This window comes from Saxophila tyrrhenica, assembly GCF_035928015.1.
Source record: "Saxophila tyrrhenica strain CCFEE 5935 chromosome Unknown scaffold_13, whole genome shotgun sequence".
NCBI lineage: Eukaryota > Fungi > Ascomycota > Dothideomycetes > Mycosphaerellales > Extremaceae > Saxophila > Saxophila tyrrhenica.
The window spans coordinates 704,102-722,687 of record NW_027041745.1 but is presented as its reverse complement, the minus strand read 5'-3'; the positions used below and the strand labels follow the sequence as shown (position 1 = coordinate 722,687).

The window sequence follows — 18,586 nt, the reverse complement described above, 5'->3', positions numbered from 1 at the left end:
TCTTCATATTCCAATATCTCACACCCCGGCCTGGCCCGCCATCCGGCCCCCCGCCGCCCGGGGCGGGCGGGCCGCGGCGGCGGCGCCCCCCCGCGCCCGCGGCCCCCCGATAGAAGTAAGGACTCCCACTGAACAACTCAAGTGCACGATCATCACATATCAATCATCCATCTATCATAACCTATGTCACAGCTTACTATTCCACGGACTCTTCGTCACGGTGGGCCCAGCATCCCTGGGATCTTCTTTACTCCCCGCCTTCTTCCCCCGAATATCCGCCTCGGGCTGCTTGTCCACAATCAACTTGTCCGCCGTCCTGATCGTCTCAATCGCCTCCCTCTCAATCCTCGCCAACAACTCCTCGCAACTCGGGATATCATGAATCAGCCCAATGACCTGCCCTGCCGTCCAGACACCAAAGTCCTTGTCGCCATTTAAGAAGACTTGGCGACCTCTTTTCCCGCTCACCAGACCGCCGACTTCTTCGAATTTGCCCGTGCTGCTTTCGCGCTCGATCTTGACGGCTTCCTGGCTGACTTTGTTCTTGAACAGGCGGGAGGTGTTTTTCCAGCGGCGCAGGACGAGCTCGGTGTCGTTTTCGTCGGCGTCGACGATGGCTTGTTTGATGTTGTGGTGGATGGGCGCTTCCTGGATTTTTGAAAGACGGAGGTTAGCAGGGTTCTGGTTATGTGGGGGGAGGTGTGACGTACGATGGTCGCCATGAACCTGGAGACAGAAGGGCAGAAGGGTTAGCCAATGTCTCGGATATGATAGGGTTTTGCCCATGGGTTTGGTACCTTGTGCCCATATTGATACCCTCTGCACCCAGAGACAACGCAGCAGCCAGGCCCTGACCATCCGCGAACCCTCCAGACGCAATGAACGGCACCGTCATCGTCTGCCTCGCCCTCGACAACAAGATGAAATTCGTAATATCATGCTCCCCCACATGTCCCGCACACTCGAACCCGTCGATACTCAAGAAGTCCACCCCAAGCTTCACCGCGCTCATCGCGTGCCGGATCGTCGTGCACTTGTGCAAAATAACGCACGGCGGCTCCGCGGCTTTCAGCTGCTTGATTATAGCTCCCGGGCTGTTTCCGGCTGTCTCGACGATGCGGATGCCTTCTTCGAGGACGACGCGGGCGTAGGCCGGGTAGTCCGGAGGTACCATTGCGGGGAGGAGGGTGAGGTTGACGGCGAAGGGGTGGGGGGTGAGGGAGCGGCATTTTTGGATTTCGGCGCGGAGGTCGTCGGGGGTGGGTTGGGTTAGGGCGGTGATGATGCCGAGGCCGCCGGCGTTCTGTGTATCGTGAACGGGGAGAGGTCAGTGGTGCCTGGGTGAGTTGGGAGGAAAGCGGTGTTGGACGTACGGATACAGCGGCGGCCATTTCAGCGTAGCCGACCCATTGCATGCCGCCTTGCACGACGGGGACTGCATTGTATCAGTACAAGCTCCTGGGATCGGGATTGACATGAGTAGCTCATACCTCGTATGCCCAGCTTCCGGGTGAGCGCCGTATTGAAAGGCATCTTGGCTGGTTACCAGAGCGTACGTGGAGGTAGAGAGGAAGTAGGAGAAAACAGAGATTGAGCTGACTTGGTTTTGCAATGGGAGGTGTGAGATATAGAAGGAGACTCCTACGGACGTAGAGGAAGACGAGGTTGTTCATGTAATCGGCGTCTCACGGTAAGCTGCTGATGGACCTCGGCATCGAACTGCTCACCCCAGTTTCTCGAGATCCTGCCGACGCATGTGCTCGTCCCTGCAGTGAGTCAATTCCACTCTTACTCGGTCTTGAAACATTTCGTATCCTTGTGACGGCCGACAAGGATAGGCTCTTCGAAGTGTTTTCACGGTCGTCATGTGCTCGAAATGCACGGCATGCCGTGTTGCCCGCTACCTCAACAGCCGTAGTTCCATATCATATGTAATGCGATGATCATGGTGTTGGTAGAAGACTCTCCGACAGGTCAGCCCGTCGTAGCATCCTCGTTGTATTGTAGTTCGATGAATCGATGTATCTTCAATGTCGAGATAAAGGTCGAAGGCTGGAGACATGATCGGAGGTTAGAATTTTAGCCGATTGGCCTCTCCACACTCCGGCGGCGGACCGCCCCTCTAGCGCAATGTGAAGTGTCGCGCTCGACGCCCAGCTCTTCGGTTTTCGAGGTTTGAAGGTCATTCGTACACGACACCAAGCCTTGCGACGCCTGCATCACTCTGCCTCTTCTTCGCCAGCAACACGATTTCGCCGTGCGATACCATTCGGAAACACTTCAGTAACACCTTCTTAATACTCCAACAACACCAGGTGCTCGTAGAAGGAGGGCGACCAGAGTTCACCCATCAACTCCGGCTTCGAGAACATATCGACGAGTACTCACTCGCAAAGCGGTCGCGTGACGAGCAAGGTGGCCTGATCGATCGGAGCCCACCTGGACCATCTCACGATTGTCATGATACAACAACACGACCCATTCATGCGCACACAATAGCGCACAACCATCCACCATGGCGGATCGAAGCCTGGACGCCTACGAGGCGAAGCTGCAGGACGGCAGCGTCGACCTCAAGACCAAAGGTGCCCTGCTCACCGAGATCCGAGACCAGATTGAATCATGGAGCCAGCCGTCCACCTACCCTACCTTCCTGTCCAAGATGCTCCCTGTCTTCGTCGACATCCTCTCGGGTTCGCCCAGCTTCACATCAAACTCGCCCGAGCAGATATGTCGACAACGGTCGCTGGAAATCATACACCGGCTTCCTCTCAACACGGTGGATGGCTCGGTTATGGAGCCTTTGGCGGAAAGGGTGGTGGACAAGTGCTTGGAATTGATCAAGATTGAGAATGAGGACAATGCTGTGCTGTGTCTGAAGATTGTCATGGATTTCTGCAGATATCACACCAAGCTTCCAGCAGTCGCAGACAAGGCTCAGCCATTTCTCGACCTTATTCTGGACATCTTCGACGGGATGGAGCAGACGATAAAGGACACCTTCGATGGCCCATTACCCACTGCATCACATTCAACGGACGCGCAAGGCACGCCGAGCAACAACGGGACACCCGGATCGCCTGTGGCATCTACATCACAGCCACTAGGTGCCGGCGAGGAACAGCAGTCAAGACCACTCATCAAAGGGCTGAACAGCTTCAAGGTCGTGGCTGAATGCCCAATCATCGTGGTCTCCATCTTCCAGGCCCACCGTGCACTCGGCCCAAAGAACATGGCCCGATTTGCACCACGGATCAAAACCGCGTTACTGGCAGAAGCTGAGCCTCAGAAACGGGCGCACGAAGAGGCATCTGCGAAAGGTGACATCTTCACTGGTGTTGCCAAGGAGATCAAGATGCGTGGCCAATTGGGGGCTTTTGGGGACTTCATCACTGCTCAAGTTAAGACTATGTCGTTCCTGGCCTATCTGCTCAGGGCGTATCAGACCTCGATGCAGGAGTTTCTGGAGTTCCTCCCCGAACTCTGTGTTCGATTACTACAAGACGTTCCGCGAGCGCACACCGCGACGAGGAAGGAGTTGCTGGTTGCGATTAGACACATCATCAACTTCAACTTCCGCGGCATCTTCTTGCGTGTCATCCTGCCTTTGCTGGACACCAGGACGCTCGTCGGTGATAGTCTCACCGCGGACGTGACCTTGCGTCCACTGGCGTACACCATGCTGGCTGACCTGGTCCACCACGTCCGGGAACAGCTGAACGCCGAGCAGATCAGCAAAGTGGTTACCACTTACATTTCCCACTTGACCGGTGATGATGGCTTTGAGGTACCGGGCACGAGCTACCAGACCATGTCCGCCAAGCTCTTGCTCAACATGGCTGAGTGCATGTCCAAGATGGAAGACAAGCGCACGGCGCGCTATCTTATGATGACCGTTCTGAACGGCATCGCGGACAAGTTCGCCGCCATGAACCGTGCGTATCCGAATGCTGTCAAGCTGTCTGTGAGGCAGCAGGAGGCGGGATCGGGGCTTGATGCGACACCTGAGAATTATCTGGCAGAGGAGGACGCGAAGCCGGACTGGGATGAGACTGACATCTTCAGTGCGATGCCGATCAAGGCGGTGTCGCCGCGGGATCGAGCCACGGATGCCGTGACGGAAAACAAGTTCCTCTTCAAGAATTTGCTACATGGGCTCAAGACATTCTTCTTTCAGCTGAGAAACAGCAACCCACAGAGAGTCAAGGACGACATCGACGAGGCCAACGCGCCGGTCAATTGGAAGGACCTGTCATCCGGCTTCGAAGCTGAAGAGGTGGAAGTGCTGGTCAAACTTTTCAGAGAAGGAGCGAAATGCTTCCAGTACTACGCACCGCTACCCACCGAGAAGGATGGCTCAGAAAAGGACACCACAGAAGCTGTCGCCAGTTCCGCCGTGTCCAACACCACCGCCCACTCGAAAGAAGAGAAGGACCTGCTCGAGACCTTCGCCACCATCTTCCACCACCTCGACCCAGCCACCTTCCACGAGATCTTCAGCTCCGGCTCTCCCTCCGGCATCGCCTACCTCTACGAGCAAAGCTTCCACCACCCAGCGCTCCTCCACGTGCCCCAGTTCCTCCTCGCCTCCGAAGCCACTAGCCCAGCTTTCTGCGGCATGCTGCTCAAATTCCTCATGAGCAAGATCGAAGAGGTTGGGGAGAAGGACCCTACGAAGACGTCAGTGTTGCTTCGACTTTTCAAGCTCAGTTTCATGGCTGTCACGCTGTTTAGTGTACACAACGAGAGCGTCCTTCTTCCGCACGTGCGTGAGATCATCACGCGCAGCATCGAGCTTTCTGTCGATGCCGAGGATCCGATCAACAATTTCTTGCTGCTGAGGAATTTGTTCAGGAGTATTGGCGGAGGCAGGTTCGAGCATCTTTACAAAGAGATCCTCCCGCTGCTGGAGATGTTGCTCGAGGTGCTGAACACCCAGCTCGCGGCGGCGAGTGACGCGAACACAAGGGACTTGTTCGTGGAGCTGTCGTTGACGGTGCCGGCGCGGTTGAGCCATCTGCTACCGCATCTGAGCTACCTGATGCGCCCGCTTACCGTGGCTCTGCGGAGTGGCGAGAGGGGTGCCGGTGAAGCGAAGGATGGCCCACGCGGCAACAGCACGATTCAAGGCGTTGGCTCGGCGGAGCTTACGGCACAAGGGCTCAGGACGCTGGAGCTGTGTGTGGATAATTTGACGGCGGATTACTTGGACCCCATCATGCAGCCTTATATGGAGGACATCATGGGCTCGCTGTGGAGGATGTTGAAGCCGGTGGGCTTGACTAGTGCGAATGCTATTGCGAATGGCACGGCGCATATGGTCGGAACTGGTCACAGCGGCGCGCACACGGCTGTCCGCATTCTCGGCAAGCTTGGCGGCAGGAATCGGAAGTTCATTACTGGACCGCCGGATCTCGAGTGGAGAGGGTACGCTGATGATGAGGCCTCGTTTGATGTACGCCTGATTGGCGCGGTCGCCAATGGCGGCGAGAGAGCGATGCCTGCGAGGCTTGGGATCGAGACGGCGATGGACATGCTTCGTGAACCGACGAGGGTGTCTCCGCAGCATCAGAAGAACGACGAGCATTACAAGCGGCAGGCTTTCAAGCTGATTACTAGTCATATCAAGATGCTCGTTGGGTTCGACAACCTACCCGACGACCTTGCCAGATTAGTGCGGTTGCAGGCATCAGATCTCGCGGACAAGAAATTCGACGCTGGCTCCGACCTCTTCTGCGTCTCCGAACGCTCGAAAAGCACCGTCAAGCGCGACGCCCAACAACAAACCATGCTCAAGCTCCTCCAATCCATCATGTTCGCCACCAGTCTCCCCCAACTCCGCGACGAAGCCGCCAAGTTCCTCCAAGGCATCTACCGCCACTTCATGCTCATCGAAGTCGGCAACGCGTTTGGCAAAGAAAAGCACAAGCGCCGCCCCTACGACGTCCGCGCCGGGGACGGTCCAGTCTACATCGAGACCGCCGTCCTCGCGGAGGCGATTTGCGACAGCTTCGCTTCGCATCTGGAGGAGGTGCGGGCGACGGCGGAGAAGGGAATGCTGGAGTGCATGGGGTTTGCGAAGACGCTTTTTGGGGACGAGAAGAGGGCGAGTGTTCTGCCGTTCTTTGGGAAGTTGGCGGAGACGTTCACGCATGCTTGCTATGAGGAGGAGTGGTTTATGAAGAGGTCGGGGGCGGTGGGGATCAGTATTCTGATCGACAAGGGGAGGATGCCGCTTCCCGATTCTTGGATGGCGGAGCGCATGAGCGAGATGGTGAAGGCGCTGCTTTATGTGATCAAAGACATGCCACAGGATTTGCCGGCGAATATCCGGATTCTGGCGAAGGATACGATCCTGGACCTCGTCAAGCGGTTTGCCAACAGCGACAGCGTGGCCAAGGCGCAGCTCAGCGACAAAGACACGAAGTTGTACGTGCTGGCCAACCGCCTCATCGTCGAGGTCTCGCACATGAACCGCAACGTGCGGGAGGCTTCCCAACTGGCTTTGCAGACGCTCGCGACGACGCTGGAAATGGGCCTGCACGAGGTTGTGAATCCTGTCAAGGAGCCGCTCGTCGCGCCGATCTTCAACAAGCCGCTCCGTGCTCTGCCTTTCGCCGCGCAGATCGGGTACATCGACGCCATCACTTTTCTGCTGGACATGGAGCACGAGGTGATGACGTTCAACGACGAGCTGAACCGCTTACTCTACGAGACGCTGGCGCTGGTCGATGCGGACGACGAGGTGTTGGCGGCGAAACCCGGCGAGTACCGCACGCAAGAATCGATCGTGCGGCTCCGCGTCGCGGGTTTGAGGTTGTTGACGACGGCGATTCGGTTCCCGGCTTTCAGCGCTAGTGCGCCGCAGCAGGGACAGCAGGGCGGGCAACAGCAGGGCGGTGGACAGCATCGCGCGAGAGTCATTTCGATTTTCTTCAAGAGCCTTTACAGCAAGAGCAAGGACGTGCAGAGTGCGGCGAATGCTGGGCTGAAGATTGTGCTTACCGCGACGCAGAAGTTGCCTAAGGATCTGCTGCAGAACGGTCTTCGACCCATTTTGATGAACGTGCAGGACCCGCGGAAGTTGTCTGTCGAAGGGCTGGAAGGGCTGAGGACGTTGTTGCAGCTGCTGACGAATTACTTCAAAGTCGAAATCGGCACCAGGCTGCTGGATCATATGAACCACATTGCGGACCCCGAGACGCTGCAGAAGGCTTCGTTCGGCCTGATCGACGCGCAGCCGAAGATGAAGGTCGTGACGGCGATTTTCGCCGTTTTCCACCTCCTGCCCAGTCCCGCGGTGCAGTTCCTGACCGATTTGGTGGAGAGAGTGATGAATCTGGAGTTTGCCCTGCGGCGAACCGGGAGCAGTCCATTCAGGGAGCCATTGGTGCGGTATCTGAATGCGTATCCGCAGGAGACGTGGGCGTACTTTTCGCCGGTGCTGGGGGAGGAGGCGAAGGGGCGGCTGTTCGCGCAGGTGCTGGCGCATGCTGAGAGTGGCGCATTGAGGGAAAAGGTTCTGGAGGAGGCGGAGGGGTTGGTGGAGTTGATGGGACAGCAAGAGGGGGAGGTGGCGAGGGCGCAGGCCGCGGTGAATGGGCTGCATGTTGCTGATGCGGTTTGTGCGTATCCGGAGGTGGGCAAGGCGCTGGTGGAGAAGGTGAAGGTGCGGGAAGCATTGGTGGAGGCTGCGAAGGGGGTGAGGGACTTTCAAGCCCTGCCGCCGCATTTGAGGCTGGCGGCTTCGCAGAGTCAGGAGCGCATCATGCGGATACTGGTGGTGTATTTTGAGAACCACACTCAGGATCTGGACACGCTGTTCGGGGTGTTTGAGGCCTGCACGAAGGGCGAGATGCAGGCGACGCCGGCGCTGTTCAGCTACCTCTACCGCCGCATCATCACGAGCGAGGACGTGGAGTTCCAGCGGGAAATTGTCACGCGCTGCATTGACATCTACACCAGCAAGCAGAGCACGCAGCGGCTGAAGCTGTTTGTGTTTCATAATGTGACGAACCCGATTCTGGCGAACGATACGATGCGGAATTGGGAGAAGCTGTTCCAGCCGCATAACAAGGGCACGCCGTTGCTGAACGAGGATATGACGAAGGCGGTGCACAACAAGCTCTGGAAACCGCAGTCCGTCACCGACATCTCTGAAGACAGCACGCAAGGCGTCGACCACAGCCGGATGGAACTCCTCCAGACATCCGCGTTCCTGGTCAAGTACCACCACAACATGCTGCAGGATGCACGAAAGGACCTAATAAAATTCGGCTGGAACTACATCCGCCTCGAAGACCACATCAACAAGTACGCCGCCTACTGCCTCATCGCCTACTTCATCGCGCACTACGAGACCCCGCCCAAGATCGCCATGCAAGTCTACGGCGCTCTGCTCCGCGCCCACCAGGCCGAAGGCAAGAACCTGGTCATGCAATCGCTCGAGATCCTGGAGCCGGTGCTTAAGAAGCGGCTCGGGGGTCCGGACGGACGGCAGAGCGTGTGGGCGCGCCTGCCGCGCAAGATTCTCAGCGAGGAGATTGGGAATGTGCAGCAGTTGACCAGCATCTATCAGTTTCTGGTCCGGCATCCGGATCTGTTCTACGAGGCCCGTGAGCCTTTTGCTGGGATCGTGATTCAGACGCTGGGGAAGGTGGCGCAGTTGCCGAGTCCGAGTGTGGAGAGCAGGAGGCTGGCGGTCTGTCTGTTTGGGTTGGTGTGGAAGTGGGAGAGTAGGACGGTGCAGGAGAATGGGAGTCTGGCTGCGCCCGGGACGCCGGCTGGGGAGGGTCAAGGGGGAGTGGTCGATAAGAAGGGCGCGGTGGCGACGGCGAATCTGAGGTTGATTCTGGTGAAGTATATGGTGCAGTTCATCGCCACACTACCGGAGCGCTACCCTGCGTCGACGAAGAAGGGCAAGGAAGGGCAGATGCATCCGCCGACGGAGACGGTGGTTACGTCGGTCGATCTGCTGAGCAAGTTGCTCAGCCCGCCTTTCTGGGACGATCTGGACGTCGATGCTATGTTCCCGAAGGTCACGGAGCAGATTCTCTGCAGCGACCACAAGCAGGATGCCGAGAAGCCGGACGTCTGGCTCACGCGGGTGGTGAATACGCTCGAGATTGTCAAGGTATTGCTGAACGCCCGGTCACTGGAGTGGGTGTTCAAGCGGCTGCCGCAGCTGCAGAAGTTGCTGGCGAAGCAGTTAAGGAGTGATAGCCATGATGTCCAGGAGGCGATTCACGGTGGTGAGGACAGCGGTGCTGCGCTGACAGCTCTGCTGCCAAGGGTGCTGGAGGCGATTCCGAACGAGGCGCCGGAGGATGAGTTGCCGGATGCTGAGAGCCCGACGGAGGAGTTCACCACTTTCTTGACGACGATTGCTGGGGACGTGCTGAATAACGGGAGTTATATGGCGGGCATCAACATCCTTTACACCATGTCGAAGCGCAAGCCGGAGGATGTGGATGCGCATATCCCGACGCTGCTGAAGACGCTGCAGACGAAGTTGGCCAAGGATCATCTGGCGGCGCAGTTACCGCCGCAGCAGGCTGCTCAGGCGATGCAGGGGCAGATGCAGAATCCGGCAGAGATGGAGATGACCGTGAACCTTATCATAAAGGTCATCGAGATGTTGTCCGCTCGCATCTCCTCGCTGGGCGAGTCACGGAGGCCTTACCTCAGCGTTCTGGCGTCACTGGTCGAGCGCTCATCAAACAACGCCCTCTGCTCGAAGATCCTCAGTCAGGTGGACTTCTGGGTCTTCCAATCTACCGAGCCAGTCCCAACGCTCAAGGAGAAGACTGCAGTGTTGCAGAAGATGCTGCTGTTCGAGCACCGCTCCGATCCGACCATGTACACCAAGTTCATGGAGCTGGTCATCCGCGTCTACGAGGATCCCAAGATCTACCGCTCCGAGCTTGCCGTCAGGATGGAGCATGCGTTCCTCATTGGACTGCGCAGCCCGGACGTCGAGATGCGAGCGCGCTTCACGCAGATCTTCGACAAGGCTCTGAGTAGGACGACGAGCAATCGGTTCTTCAAGCTGATTGCGGAGCAGCAGTGGGATAATCTGGGCGATACTTTCTGGTTGAGCCAGATTATTCAGGTGATGTTTGGGGCCATTGATCAGGGGACGGTGGCGAGGTTGCATCCGGATGATTTCACTACTATGCCGGCTTCGAGGGCCTGTACTGTGCTGGCTGGAGATCCGAGATTGGGTGATCTGATGTTGGAAGATGGGTTCGAGACGCTGGTGGCAGAGGAGAGGCAGTTCATGGTGGACGTTGCGGCGGTGAGGACGAGAGATGTCCTGGCGCCGATGGCGGATCTGCAGCATACCGATTGGCAACTGGCGCATGATATCTGGGTGGAGTACTTCCCAATGGCCTGGTCGACGCTCTCCAGGGACGATCGCGAGGACATCGAGCAAGGGCTTGTGGCGCTGCTGACCAAGGACTTCCATCAACGACAGGCGGAGCGGCGACCGAATTGCGTGGCTACGCTGCTCGAGGGCATTGCGAGGGCGAAGCCGGTGTGCAAGTTCCCGTCGCATGTCATGAAGTATCTGGCGAAGTCGTATGATGCATGGTATGTCGCCACCACCGCAATGGAGAACAATGCCATCAAGCCACCAGTCGACAGCGTCAACGTGCGGGAGAGCAATCTGGATGCGCTGGTCGAGCTCTACGCTTCGCTTGAGGAAGGTGACTTGTTCTACGGCACATGGCGTCGCCGCGCGCAGTTCTTGGAGACCAACGCAGCGCTATCGTACGAGCAGAACGGCATCTGGGACAAGGCGCAGAGCATGTACGAGCAAGCGCAAGTCAAAGCCCGCACAGGCTCGCTCCCGTTCTCACAAGGCGAGTACATGCTCTGGGAGGACCAATGGGTGCTCTGCGCGCAGAAGCTGCAGCAGTGGGATGTCCTTGGCGATTTTGCTAAGCACGAGAACATCAACGACCTCTACCTTGAATCCATGTGGCGCAACTACGACGCCTGGAGCAACAACGATACGCGCGACCAGCTCGACACTATCGTCAAGTCCGTGTCTGACGCCCCAACGCCGCGGCGGATGTTCTTCCAGGCGTTCATGTCGTTGTTGAAGCTGAATAAGAACTTGGAGAGTGTGAACGACTTCTCGAGGGTGTGTGATGAGAACATCCAGCTCTCGATCAAGAATTGGCATAAGCTGCCGAAGAGGACCACGAATGCGCATATCGGGTTGCTGCAGAACTTCCAGCAGTTGGTGGAGTTACATGACGCCAGTGTGATCTGTCAGAGCTTGGGCCAGACGACCGCGCAGAATCTGGACGTTAAGTCACAGGAGCTCAAGGTACTGCTGAGCACCTGGCGGGATCGCTTGCCCAACCTTTGGGACGACATCAATGCATGGCAGGACCTCGTCACGTGGCGCCAGCACATCTTCCAGCTCATCAACACCACGTACCTCCAGCTTCTGCCGCCCGCCGGAGCCAACGCTGCGGCAGGCAACTCCTACGCATACCGCGGCTACCACGAGACGGCCTGGATTATCAATCGATTCGCGCACGTGGCACGCAAGCACCAGATGCCAGAGGTCTGCATCACGCAGCTCAGCAAGATCTACACCCTGCCCAACATTGAGATACAGGAGGCTTTCCTCAAATTGAGGGAGCAGGCCAAGTGTCACTACCAGAACCGCAGCGAGCTCACCAGCGGATTGGACGTCATCAACAACACCAACCTGAACTACTTTGGGCAGAATCAGAAGGCGGAGTTCTACACGCTGAAGGGTATGTTCTTGAGCAAGCTCGGTCAGAAGGAGGAGGCGCACGATGCGTTCGGCACTGCGCTGTTCTTCGATATTAAGTTGCCGAAGGCTTGGGCGGAGTGGGGACGGTACAGTGACTACCTGTTCAAAGAAGAGCCGAACAACATTGAGCTTGCGGGCAATTCCCTGAGCTGCTACTTGGAGGCCGCAGGTCAATACCGAAGCGCCAAGTCCCGCAAGCTGCTGAGCCGGATACTGTGGCTGCTGAGTCTGGACGATTCTGAGGGCACCCTGGCGAAGACCTATGCTAACTTCAAAGGTGAACAGCCATGGTGGTACTGGGTCACGTTCATCCCACAGTTGCTGAACAATTTGTCTCGATCGGAGGGTGAGGCGAACATTGCGCACCAGATCTTGACGAACCTGGCGAAGACGTACCCGCAGGCGCTTCACTTCCATCTCCGGACGAGCAATGAGGACATGCAAGTCATCCGCAAGTCGCAGGCGGCACAAGCGGCCAAGAAGCAGAGGGAAGAGGCGGCTCGGGCTGCGCGGGAAGGCGGTGAACACGTCAAACAGGAGTCGCCGTCTGCTCGTCCTTCTAGCGCTGATGCGTCTCGGCCTGGTACTGCGCAGTCTGCGCAAGCAGAGACGCCTGGGAACGCGGCTGTCGAAGGTACCCCTAAGAAGGAAGCCAGCGACGAAGCGAAGGCCTCATCCGACCAGGCTCGCCCGAAGAAGCCGTGGGAGTACACTGAGGCTCTGACGGTGACGCTGCGCACAGCGTTTCCTTTGCTGTACGCTTCCATGGAGGCGATGGTTGACCAGATCGTCAAGAACCTCAAGTGTCCGGCCGATGAGGATGCGTACCGGTTGTTCGTCGCCCTACTCAATGATGCACTGGGCTACGTCGCGCGGTCACCGGGCGCATTCAACCAGGATGCCAAGCTGCCCCCGACAACAGAGAACAACATCAACCGCTTCGCAGATCAAGTCCTGCCTGTTCATTTGAGGAAGGCTTTCGAAGCGGACTTCGTTGCGAAGAAGCCCAGCATGCTCGAATACATCACCAAGTGCCGGAAATGGCGAGACAAGCTGGCTGAGAAGCTCGATCGCCGTCCGCAGACCATCCATCTTGCCGAGACAAGCCATCTCAGCGGCTTCCGATTCGTATGGTTCGACGAGGTCGAGGTACCGGGCCAGTACTTACAGCACAAGGATAAGAACCAGGACTTCGTCCGCATTGAGCGCTTCTTGCCAGTCGTGCAAATCCACAGAGGCATTTTGGCCTGTCATCGCAGGCTCAAGATCCGAGGTCATGATGGCAGCGTCCATCCGTTCGCCGTACAGCATCCCGCACCGCGGCACAGTAGGCGTGAGGAGCGCATGCTGCAGCTGTTCCGGATCTTCAACAGTACCCTGGCCAAGAAGAAGGAGAGCAGGCGTCGGAACCTGCAGTTCCATCTGCCGGTCATGGTGCCGCTATCGCCACAAATCCGCTTGATCCAGGATGATGCTTCGTACATTACGCCGAACGGTATTTGGGACGACTACTGCCGTCGTAACGAGGTCGATAAGGACGACCCGTTGGTGTTCATGATGGAGAAGCAAAGGCAGATACCACCAGCCAGGCAAGAGCAGTTCCAGGCGATGAGACTGGAGTCTCTTCACCACATCCAAGACCGCATCGTGCCAAAGGATCTGGTGCGAGAGTACTTCGCTGCCACGCACCCATCGTACGACGCTTTCTGGCTCTTCCGCAGGCAGTTCTCGTATCAGCTGGCGGCCCTCACGTACATGACCTTCACGATGCACATGACCGCCCGCACCCCAGCGAAGATGTCCATCGCGCGCCGCAATGGCAACATCTGGGGCTCCGAGCTCCTACCCGGCATCGCGCAGAACCGGCCCTACTTCCACAACTCCGAAGCCGTGCCCTTCCGCCTCACACCAACCCTCCAACTCCTGATGGGACCCATCCACACCGAAGGCATCTTCACCTGCGCCATGATGGCCATCGCCCGCTGCCTCACCTCCGACTCCTCCTACACCACCACCACGACCTCCTCGAACGCCAACGCCAACGGCGCCCCGCCCACCAACGGCATCCTCGAAGGCACGAACTGCGAACTGGAACACCACCTCTCCATCTTCATCCGCGACGAGATGACGTTCTGGTACACCTCCTCGCACAGACAGAATATCAAGGAGACGGAGTTGCGGGAGAATGTGCAGCGCAATGCCGAGGTGGTGGTGAACAAGGCCCTGGGGCTGACGGGGGATCCGAGCGCGAGTGGGTTGCCGGCGAATCAGCCCGTGGTGGATTTGGTGAGTAAGGCGACGAATCCGTCGAATTTGTGTCAGATGGATTTGCAGTGGATGCCGTGGTTGTAGAGGGGATGACGACGGTGGTGGAGTTGAAGGAGAGGGAGGGGGTTGAGGTGTTCTGGGGTGTTTTGAAATTGACGTGGTTGGGCCTGTGGAAGACATGGCGTTGTTGTGAAAAGGCATTGGAATGGGAATGGGTATTGCGAAGGATATCAGGGTTGACTGTGACACTATGGGCTGGCTTTGGAGGGAGGCCCCTTCTTGATCTTAGCATGGTGTTACGGTGCTCACTCGGGCTCTTGGCCTGTTCATAGCGTGTTTCATTAGATAGTTGTTCAACGAGTTATCCACTCCAATCGCTCCGCCAACATTTCTACTGCGGCGTTCCCGCCCGCTCTGCTGATACTTCGCAGACCTGCTGTGAGAAAAGACAGTAACCTGCTGGTTTCGTCCAGTGCTGCAGTGAACGACTCCAGAGACGGTGCTTCCGCATCTTCCGCACCATCATCCTCAGCCGATGCCGTGAAATCGACCAGCGTCTTCCAGAGGTCATCAAACCGCTCGCATACCTCGAGCAAACCCACCACAGCCTGCCTCAGTGGCCGCAACTTCTCGCCAAGCAGCAGACTCGTCTCTAGCAGCTTGTCGTGCTTACTCCATACATCAGCCATTGCGTCGATGTCCTCCGCTGCTTGCGTTTCGTGGATCAGAGAAGCGTTCAGGGTGCTGGCTGTGGTTGTGATGTGCGCTTGTAAGACGTCGATGATAGTTGTGAGACGATACCGGATTCCGAGCGCAAGTGCGGTGGTGGTCGAGATTGAGCTTCCCTGGGCAGCAGCAGTGCGGAGGTCGAGGAATTGGTTTCGTAGCAGTGATTTCGCTCGGTATGTTTGGAGCAGTAAGGCGAAGGCTTTTGAGTATATCTGCGGTGAGCGAGAGCGCGTGATGTTCTGCACTGGCCAGGGGAAGACGGTCTCCAAGGTCAAGAACTGCAGTTGCTGCATGGACGATTGTACGAGGTTGCCGTCATTAGACTTGTCATCAACTCGAACGGTAAGAGGCATGTCTGCGGTGATGTTACTGATGCCGAGAGTGTTGTTCGCAAGCTCGGTGAGCAGGAACTCGTTCTTCCACTGCTTCGGCTTGTGGTCAAGTGACCAGAAGAGCGTTTCTGCAAACTCTTGGAAAGCTCTGCCGTTTGCTGAGCAGAATGTGCTCGTCAGGCTGGAGTAAGTCTTGAGCAAGCCGTGATCTTCGAGCAGTGCGCGGCGTAGAATTGGCGTAGAGTCTTTCGATGTTGCCGCGAGCCAGGTATCTAACGTCTCGTCGAGCAGTTGGGAGAAAGGCAGAAAGCTATGGCCATGTGCATAATGCTCCAAGCTCGCAAAGTCTGGCGTTCCGGTGTTCATATCGCTTTCGCAGTCGTCATCATGCTCCGTTCGTAACACCCTAAGGAAGGCTTGATTCTTGCCCAGAGCAAAGACGCGGCCTGCTCGAGGACGGAGGAAAGCTGGCATGTAAGGCAGGCCATCTGCGAGGCTCCTCATGGCGTACCTGTCATGCCAGAACCTGCCTGGGTCGCAGTCGGGGTCCCGATCTTCGACCAGAGAGGATGGGTCTGTAGCACGGCATGTCCCGCTCGTGATCCAGCGTGAGACTGGTCGAAGATACGTCTTCAGACCGGTCAGAAGCACCGGCAATAGAGATGCAAAGGTGTCTTGATCGCCGGACAGTTCGGCAGTGCATGCTTGGTCATAGAGACCTTCAAGCAATGCGAAGGGCGAGATCGTCGAGTTCTCGGATGCCTTGACCACCTCCGCCAGGCACATCAGAGGTCTCAGGCATCTTTCAACTCTTGCTCGTACAGAGAGAAGGCTGACCACCACGTCTTCCGCTTGCTGCACGTACGCCTGCTCAATGCTGGCAAGCTGTCGATCAAAACCTGAGATGAGCTTCTGCATGGAACCCTGGCATGATTGAATGTAAGCGACCGGTTGCTCCTTTCGAACCCACTGCCGGAGAACGTTGATCGAGGATCCGATCTCCGCAAAAGAAGTGGTTGCGTCGTCCAAGGTACTGATGGCAGCTGTGGCTAGCTTCAAATGAGGCTTTGGCGCTACCTGTCCAGACCTGTCGTCCATATTGTATAGATTCGTCAGTAGCCCGTGTACCATGGACAGTGTTTCGCGAACGAGCGTAAGTTCCGAGATGCTACTACCGCTATCAAGCGCATCTTTGATCTCATGATGCAATGTTTCAACGCTGTCAAGAGCGTCCTCTTCCAGAGGCTGGACGAAGGACCTTGCCCGGGTCACAACATCTTCCTCCACGACACTCGTCGCCTGCGTAGAGGTGGTGAGATCCGAATCGATTTCCTCGTCGCCCGTGAGGTCGTCGCCGCTCGAATGATAGCCGCGGTCGACATCAGCCCACAGGTCGCCGTCATCGTTGGCATCGTCGTCGAGGAGATCCTCCCAAGTCAAGGTCTCAGCTTCCCCAGCAAAGGACTGGGTAGAAGCCTCGACGTCCCCAAGCCGGGTCCTCTCCAGCGGCCTGTCGGACAGGTTCAGGAGCAACGATAAGATCTCCGGCAGCCATCTTGCGTCCTCTGGCAGTGCGTCCAGCCTTGACTGCAGGGCTTCTGACAGGTCATCGCGGTTGAGAACAGCAAACTTCTCCACTAGGCCAGATAGTTTGGACTGGACTTCAAACTGGTTGGTTCGGGCACGATTGGCGGTCCTCAGCTGCTTTACCGCACTGTCTCGTATCTGGTTGTGGGCGTTGTCATCGTCGTTGGCCGCTGGGACAATGCTTCGGACGAGGTCATCGGTCAGACGGCTGATCGTTGCAGCATGAGCCATAGTGTCTGCCCTTCATTTCAACTTCTCAGTCGTCAGGTCATCAGCCGTTAATCATCAACCATCCATAGTGGTCTGTGATATCTTGAGTCGCGTCGACACGCGAAGTCGAGGCTTTCCTGGCGTCTCCACAGATGAGAGGCCGCTGATTGGCTGCGCACTTTGAGGTGAACTTCAGAGCGCTGTCGATTGAAGGAGAACACGTCGCTCGGTGTACATACAGCATCTCAATGCCTCAGCGACTACATGGAGGAAGGTGACAAGGGGCTATACTTACAACAGATGTCCGGCCGAGACAGCAGAGAATGGCCGTCCCAAAACCAATCCGGCTGCTGGCAGCTGCGTGTATGGCCCTGTTCTTCTTCCTCATGCTCCAGATGATACGGAACCCACACCCTCTGAGCCCGCCGACGGCCTCGAATGAGAAGGAGGACTACAAGAGCTTCGTGCGGGATCCCAATTTGGATGGTACATAGCCACACCTACACCCACATCTACACCACCACGAGCAAGTACTCACGAGTCTACAGAAACCGGCGAACCCCCCGAGCCCCTCCACCGCGTCAACGGCCACAACTACGACCCGGACAACCCGTACAGCGACCGCATCAACGCCACCCTCCTCTCCCTCGTGCGCAACAAAGAGCTCACGGAACTCGTGCAATCCATGCAAGACCTCGAGCGCACCTGGAACCACAAGTTCAACTACCCCTGGACCTTCATCAACGACGAGCCCTTCACCGAAGAATTCAAGCGCGTCACCCAACACCAGACCCGAGCCCTCTGCCGCTACGAAGTCATCCCCAAAGAGCACTGGCAGATCCCCGGCTGGATAAACCGCGACTTGATGCACGAGAGCGCGAATTTCCTCGAAGACCAGAAAGTGCAGTACGCGCACATGGACTCGTACCACCAAATGTGTCGCTGGAACAGCGGCTTCTTCTACAAACACCCCGCGCTCGCCGACTACCGCTACTACTGGCGCGTGGAGCCCAACGTGCATTTCTTCTGCGACGTCGACTACGACGTCTTCCGCTACATGCAGGACCACAACAAAACGTACGGCTTCACCATCACGCTCTACGACTCCCCGCCGTCCATCACCACGCTCTGGCCGGAGACGATGAAGTTCGTGGCCGCGAACAAACAGTACCTCGCGGACAACAACGCGATGAAATTCCTCACCGATCGCGATCGCCGCCCGGAACACCATCAGGCGGCGAATGGGTACAGTACGTGCCACTTCTGGTCCAACTTTGAGATCGGGGACATGGAGTTCTGGCGTTCGGAAGCGTACGAAGCGTATTTCAACCACCTCGACCGGGCCGGCGGATTCTTCTACGAGCGATGGGGCGATGCGCCGGTGCATACGATTGCGTTGGGGTTGTTCGAGGATGCGAGTAAGGTGCATTGGTTCAAGGACATCGGGTATCAGCATATTCCGTTCTTCAACTGTCCGAATAGTCCGAAGTGTAAGGGGTGTATCAAGGGGAGGTTGACGGATGGGGAGGCGTGGTTGAATCGGGAGGATTGTCGGCCGAATTGGTTCAAGTATGTCGGGAATGAGTGGGAGACGTCGATGGCGAGTTGAGGGAATTGAGGCAAGAGATGGGGTTTAGCGGGGTGTTCTGGAGTTTTGAGGGGT

The 18,586-nt window shown here is 57.3% G+C and overlaps 3 protein-coding genes across 3 annotated transcripts; 2 read left to right on the top strand and 1 right to left on the bottom strand.

Moving 5' to 3' along the window:
- Window positions 1–2,515: 2,515 nt before the first annotated feature.
- On the top strand, window positions 2,516–14,149 carry TRA1 (transcription-associated protein 1; the record flags this gene model as incomplete). The annotated part of the gene is made up of 2 exons (XM_064805517.1): window positions 2,516–4,680; window positions 4,735–14,149. The coding sequence occupies 2 exons, from the start codon at window positions 2,516–2,518 to the stop codon at window positions 14,147–14,149; spliced, it is 11,580 nt and encodes a 3,859-aa protein (XP_064656622.1).
- A 269-nt stretch (window positions 14,150–14,418) lies between these two features.
- LTR77_008283 (uncharacterized protein) lies at window positions 14,419–16,944 on the bottom strand (the record flags this gene model as incomplete). The annotated part of the gene is made up of 1 exon (XM_064805516.1): window positions 14,419–16,944. One exon carries the CDS (start codon window positions 16,942–16,944, stop codon window positions 14,419–14,421), a length of 2,526 nt encoding a protein of 841 aa, XP_064656621.1.
- A 344-nt stretch (window positions 16,945–17,288) lies between these two features.
- On the top strand, window positions 17,289–18,532 carry KTR4 (putative mannosyltransferase ktr4; the record flags this gene model as incomplete). The annotated part of the gene is made up of 2 exons (XM_064805515.1): window positions 17,289–17,409; window positions 17,472–18,532. 2 exons carry the CDS (start codon window positions 17,289–17,291, stop codon window positions 18,530–18,532), a joined length of 1,182 nt encoding a protein of 393 aa, XP_064656620.1.
- Between the last annotated feature and the right edge of the window lie 54 nt (window positions 18,533–18,586).